Here is a 7051-nt window from a genome sequence, read left to right as displayed (position 1 = left end):
ACCCTAAGAAATAATTCTAAATCCTTTTCTATCATGGTAGCCAAGCAAAATAAACTTTGTTTACAAAATAAATTATTAAAATCTTGAAGTCTTGGAATTCACAATCACAACAAGCAGACCAGCGCCATTTCGTGGACATTGTTAGCTTTACATCAGGGTTCCCATGCCCAGGGCTGATCCTATCAAATGTGGGGCCCAATTGGGACCATGTTGGCGGGGCCCCTAGACAAAGTGTTGCTGGCTACTGACACACCAAGTATTTAGGAAAATAAGGGCATACAGGCACAAAATAGAAAGGAAAGGGGCAGACAATTTAAGAGAGTGAGAGGGATGAAATAGGGGCACACAGGGTAAGAGAGAGAGGGAGGAAATAGGAGAGTGGACTGGGCCAATTAGTTTGGGGCAGGCTGGGCCGATTCAGCTTGGGAGCAGGCTTGGTTGGATTGGGGGCAGGCAGGGCCTATCAAGGTTGGAGGAAAGCTGGGCCTATGAGAGTTGGGGACAGGCTAGACCTATTGAGTTGGGGGACAGGCTGGCTTATCAGAGTTGGGGGTGGGCTGGACCTATGGATTTGGGGATGGGCTGGACTCTCAAAGTTGGGGGCAGGCCAGGCAGCATCATGTGCTGAGGGAAATATTATCTGTGCTGCCCTGTGGTGCGGGGCCCCCAGAGGTGCGGGGCCCAATTGGTCCAATAGGCCTAAGGCCGGCCCTGCCCATGCCCATGCACAGGACACAACTATAGCTGGTGAGGAGGGTGGGGAATGTGAGGAGGGAAGTGAGATTTAGGAAGTGCAGAATGGAAAGTGAAAGTAATTGCCTAGTCCACAGCTATGCCTCTGGCATAAAGGCAGGGGCAGTTAATAAATGATTGACAGCTAAGACTTTTTTTTTTAAAACCTATATAACAAGAGCATATTTTTTAATTTTAAAAAAAATGAATGTGGGTATTCATATTTAATTTGAAAAGGAGTTTTATGATACAGATTTTTAAGTCTGGGTGACAAGTCCCCATTCAAGTTTGCTTTAATGTACCAGGTGCCCAAACCATGAAAAATAGTTCCACGCTATTATTCCCGTAACTAAACAACACAGTTGGCATTACATAGTGAGGAAAGTTGTGTTCTCCTGGCGACCTCCACTTGGATAGCAGAATGCCACAGGAAGATACGAAATACATCACTTTATCCAAAGAACGTTTCTACTCCAGAATACAACTCTGATGCGTCATTTACGAAGTTAAGCTTTTGAGCGGCTTCCTGCGCTAAAAATACAATAAAAGCGTGATGTAAGAAAGGGGCATGTGTTACATTTTGCCCGTCTTAAATATGACTGTTTTACAGTAAGCGTCATAGCCGGGGTGCACGCCCCCTTAATGCCATGGCCCTTAGTCATTCGAGGTGACGTCATAACGCGGAAGTGGAGGGACTTGCCAGTGAGCGTCCCGCAGGCAGTGGTACAGAGCGAGTGCGAAGCCCAGGTGAGACAGAAAGCGATGGCCAGTGTAGTGGCTGTTTAGTTATGGATAGCGATTACTTATACGGATACGTGGTAGTAGATTGAGTTCTTATGACTAGAGAAGGGTCTTTGCACCTAGAAGAGAGAAGTATCTTTACTTGCGGGATACTTGATACATTAGCGATGTAAACTGAGTTTCGGTTCCTGTGGGTTTATGTGCAACCTTGGTATTCACGTGTTATATAGGCAACCTGTAAGAGCTGATCTGGAGATTGTAATGCTACAATAGTTAAAGGGTGACCGGTTAGTCATCCCCGAGTCCCCAAAATCTCTTGCCACCATTGACACTGTTAAAGGGACCAAGCGGACTGAGTGCTGACATCAGTGGTGTATCTAGATGTTCCTGGGCCCTACAGCATGCTTATTTTAGGTCCCCAATTGTCCAGAAGTTTACTATATTTTTTTACAAATATATAGTAATATTGCTCTTTAATTAAGCACCCTATACAATTCTGGGTCATTCCACCGCCTCAGGGTCTGCTTTTTCTATATTTATACTTCTGATTATCATCCTTTCCATCTGTTACTGTGGGACCTGGCACCAATGTAACTATAACACAAGCAACTAGATTTTTTTTAACAATCCTGTGAAACAGGGTACTGTTACATCTGTTTTTTGTTTACTGTTTTAATATTAAAATTAGGTTTATAATCATCAAAAGGATGCGTTCCAGTCTTCTAGCTAGCAGGTGGGCCAGTGGCTTACTTGTCTTTTGGGGTGGTGACACAGGTTAAAATTACAGGGAGATTAGTCGCCCAGCGACAAATCTCTTCATCAGATGACTGATCTCCTGGAAAAGCCTTCCCGCATGCTAAATTGTAAATCGCTGGCAGAATGGCACTCGCAGCGTTTCTTTTCCAAAGTTGCCTCACAAGAAAACTCATTCTAGCCGGCAGGAAGGATTTTCGGGGAAATTAGTCGCCCGAAGAAGAGATTTGTCGCTGGGCAACTAATCTCCCCGGAATCTTAGCGACTGTCAACACCCTTGGAGAACCAGCTGTTGTTCAGGTACCTCTTAGCTCATAGCAATGTGATTGGTATAGAAAAACATTGTTGTAGCACCCATTCAGCCATAGTTCCAATAGGAAAGTAAATGTTTTTACTCTAAATCACATCCTGACAAATCTTTACTTTGGGCTTTAATGGTAGAACTCCACTGGCGATCTTAAGTGCGATCGCTTCCGTTCTGACGCGCTGAGATGAATCGCAGGCGTCACGTCAGATGTGACGAATATAAGTTAAGTAATAGGAATGTTTGACGTTGTTGCTGCGTGCATCCAACACGACACTACTGTCGGATGAAGACGCAACATGCAGTCTATCGCACTTAAAATTGCCAGTGGAGTTCTACCCTTAGGTGTATTTAGGAGAACAAAAATGAATTGTTCCTAATTGTTCATGAGGCTGAGCAGCTGTGGGGCAGTTATGGGGGCAGTCCCACAGTTTGGGAACCACTGTTGTAGAGGGTGATGCACAGTCGCGGAACTACCGGGGGTGCAATTGCACCAGGGTCTGCTTTCCCTTGGGTCCTGCTACATCCTCCGAACGCTGCGTCTGGAGGAGGGGTGGAGGGCCCAGCTGCGCATCTTGCACCCGGCCCCGGGTAATGCAGGATACAGATGAAACAATGAGCAATGAAATGTTATTAAATTAGTAATTTACAAAGTATGAAGAAGAAAAACTGTAACAAGCTACAAATATTGGTGAGATCAGAGATGCACCTATCTTTCTAATATATGTGATATTTAAAATACCGGTACATTTGATGGAACTTCTCTGAAATTAAGTAATTGTTCTGGCTTTCTAGAAGTTATTCCATAAGAACTAAAGACTTTCGTTTCTCAGTCTGTTTCCCTCAAACAGTTGGAGATGGTTTATTGTATATTATAAAGATAACATTGCTATCATCACACACTTTGTCTTTCAATACGTAGATTCTAAAGTGATAGTGACAAGTTCCACTTATATCAGGAACATGTTGCTATCAATTAAACACGTGAGAAACAAACTTGTTATCTGTGCCCCCCCCCCCCCCCCCCCCACATACCACTGCAAGGTATTTGATCTGCAGATAATAAGCCCGGGGCATTGTTTACAATTCTCTTCTGCCTATATGTGCTCACTTTCAAAGCTCATCAACTGCTGATACATTGCGGAAAGTCAAAGGCTGACATAGGTACTGCTTCAGGCATCCCCCCCCACACACACACAGTCGTAGCTACCCCACAGATTGGGAACTACTGACCTAGAACATGCAGATTAGGTGCAGTGTACTTTTTAGTTTTGCTGTTTTTATAGTATTTAATTATATTCTGTGTACTTGTACTTGATCCCACCTAATCTATAATTAATCCTTATTGGAGGGGCAAATGAATCCTGTTGGATTTATTTAACGTTTAAATTATTTTTTAGTTGTCTTAAGGTATGGAGATACGAATTACAGAAAGAACCCTTATCCAGAAAACCAAAGTTTAAAAAGCATTCTGGATTGCAGGTCCCATAACTGTACTTTATTATTCTTGTATATCATGACCATATGTATAATTCATAATAGATATATGAAGCAATCACTCTCTTTGCACCAGTATGTATATTGCAAAGTTGCTTAGAATAATATTTTCTTTTATAAGGCATTTTTTTTATTTTATTTTTGGTTTTATTCTAAACTGCTGGAATAATAGAGGAACACAGAGTGGGCAGCAAGTAACTGATGTATTTTCAGAGGGGCTGACAAATGGTGAAATCAATTTTCCTGTCCGTTGCTTATCCTAAAATTAATGAAATAGGAAATGAAAGCAAAGATCTGATTGGTATGGGTAACCGCTGTGGTGCAATATAACACCAATAGTAAGCCCCATAGTGATGAAGTTATAAGACTGATATTTTAAGTGGCATATCTAAAAAGTTGTGTGTTGTATTTACATTGATAAACAGAATTAATTGAAAATGAATCAAGCTCCCGTGTTGGCCTTATCCATTGATTCTGTATTGCAATCGGAAATAATCCATTACAAGATCTAAACCACATATTTATAAAGTTTTTTAAGCAACACTAACATAGACTGCAGTGCCATTATTTGACAATACTCTAGACCTGATCTAACCCACTGAAGTCATAACCTATTGAATAACCCTTTATATAACCTATTAGACCTGTCAGAGGTTCTCACCTGTCCCAACACTCTCCAGTGATTTTGCAAGTGGGTGAAATCAGTGCTGAGATGTTTAAGGGGGATGGTTTAGTATGTTAGAATAGGTTTATTTAAATGTGGTCTGCACTCAACTAACTTGCACTCCGGGTTCAGTTTCTCACCCTGAATCCATACAACCACTGGTTTTGGGCCAACCTCACTCCGCTGACTTTTATATATTTTATTTTCTCAGGAGTAATTGTTGCTCTCCTCCAGCAGCAGCTTTGCATTCATTAGAGAAGTAGTGCTATATAAATAAAAATATGCATACTAGATGGAAAAAACAAATTTTTTGTAAAACATACTTGTGCTATAAAGTGAAAGTAAAAGTACTTTTTCTTCTATTATGGGTCTTAAACAGGAAATAAACAGCCTGCTCTGACTAAAACGTGTAGCCACCAGCATAGAAAAAAACATACAAGTCGTAGCAGAAAATTTATCATGCAGATACACTTCAGTTTGAAAGAGGTTTTTAAACATTTTGTGACTGCCCGAAGAATTATTTTTTAAATATCTTGTTTGTGAGGCAGTTCTAATGTAGTGCTGGCTTAGGTAAGTTGACAATTAATTAGAGTCATTTATGAAACTGGTGCAAAATTGATATGGCAGTGCAGTGCAGCCACAGTGCAAGTTCCAGCATGCACCATAATATGTGCACAATTTACGAATGTGCATGAATAATCTCCATTTAGTAATATTGAAGTGTGTGCAAAATGGCACACCATTTTTGCATTCTGTACTTTAACTTGCATTTATTGAGTCTTGCATACCTCCCTTTTTCGGAGGGACAGTCCCTCTTTTGGCAGCTCAACCCGCAGTCCCTCATTTGTACTGGAAAGTCCCTCTTTTTGCTGCAATGAACAGTCAGGAAAAGAAACCAAGTTTCTAACTTAATTGGCTTTTGGCAGAGAGGCCAGAACAGCTAACAGGTGCAAATAAGATACTTTGTAACAATTTTGAGACACAAAAAAAAGTTTAGATATTTAGGAGAAATATTTTCAAACTTTCATAACCTGGCAAATTTTGTAAAACCTAAATGGTAATTAGGGGGTTTGGCCACAAAAATGGGTGTGGTTCAAAAAAATTTTGTCCCTCTTTTTACATCCAAAACGTTGGGAGGTATGGTCTTGATATACAGTATTCTATATGGCTATCTCTATAATTCCATATTCCGCCTTTTGCATTTACCTTCTGAGCTAGTGCTGAGACATAGCTGGTTTATTTTCAGACTGTACCTGATCTTCCTGAGTAGGCAAAATGCAGAGCACAGCAAATTATCTCTGGATGCTGTCTGATATTCTTGGACAAGGAGCCACTGCAAATGTATATCGTGGACGCAATAAGGTAGGAATTTATTTCTGGACCAAACCATGTTCAAACTGAATTTGAGTCCATTTTTTTTCTAAACCTATGCATCTTCTCTCTCTAATTTCATACTATTTTGTTTATGCATGGATGACTTCCTAGCATTAAAGGCAGTCATAGTCTTGTTAACAATGTATGTTGGGTTCCAAACTCATATGCTGGCAGACACCTTGCACGTGGGTCTTACACATAAATGTTACTGATACTATATTATTCGACTTCTTCTTCTATAAGGATCAAGAAGCCATTTAGGAATCCAAGGCATTACTATAGAAGGGGCAGACATGGAACAACAGAGTTATCCACAATTTTGATACACATTTGACACATTAAACACATAGGGGTTAATCCCCTTTTGCATTCATTCCTCTGTGCCTGTTCCTAATTTGTTGTTTACAATTCCCATGAAGACTAGATGACTGATCTGACTGATAGTCAGTGAATCTCTAGTAATCATGGGTGTCAGTGGGTGACAGTACTCAAGCCTATTAGCATTTTGTGCCTTTGCTTTAGCTAAGAGTGACAGAAGGATGTACATTTGTAACAAATGGCTATCCAGGACAATGTCACACAAGATTGCAAATTGCCTGCTAATCCACATTTTCGGGCAATTATTTTCTGTCACTGCTGATCTGTAGTGCTGCCCATTGATGTCAGTGGGAAGCAAGTTGCAGGTGGTTTAAACAGTGGTACAAGCAATAGTGATCAAAAAGCTCTGTGCATATCTCTAGGAGTGCCACAGATAAGAACACTTAGGTATTGCAGGGCTCTGGTGGTTACAAAAAGGACAGGACTAACCATTCCATGGTAGCAGTGTGTTTCCTAGACCCATAGTACCACTCTATCTGTGGAGTGGCATAGAGACTCCCAATGTCAAACACTGCACTTCGAACACGGAGGAGAATTATTTTGTAGCCAGTAGCCCTCCTCTAAACAAGGTTTGCAGCTCAAAACTCTCTGAATTTACTTGGGGCACA

At 41.0% G+C, this 7051-nt stretch overlaps 1 protein-coding gene across 1 annotated transcript in view; it reads left to right on the top strand.

Annotated features, from left to right (window-relative positions):
* Nucleotides 1-1424: 1424 nt before the first annotated feature.
* tbk1.L (TANK binding kinase 1 L homeolog) overlaps nucleotides 1425-7051 on the top strand; it is a 31370-nt gene continuing 25743 nt past the window's right edge. Inside the window, 2 exon segments of the mRNA NM_001093047.1 lie at nucleotides 1425-1479; nucleotides 5938-6053. Coding sequence (NP_001086516.1) covers nucleotides 5967-6053 — 87 coding nt within the window. The 5' untranslated portion in view covers nucleotides 1425-1479; nucleotides 5938-5966.

This window comes from Xenopus laevis, chromosome 3L (genome assembly GCF_017654675.1).
Source record: "Xenopus laevis strain J_2021 chromosome 3L, Xenopus_laevis_v10.1, whole genome shotgun sequence".
NCBI classification, from domain to species: Eukaryota; Metazoa; Chordata; class Amphibia; order Anura; family Pipidae; genus Xenopus; species Xenopus laevis.
This window is presented reverse-complemented; position numbering and strand designations above follow the sequence as displayed.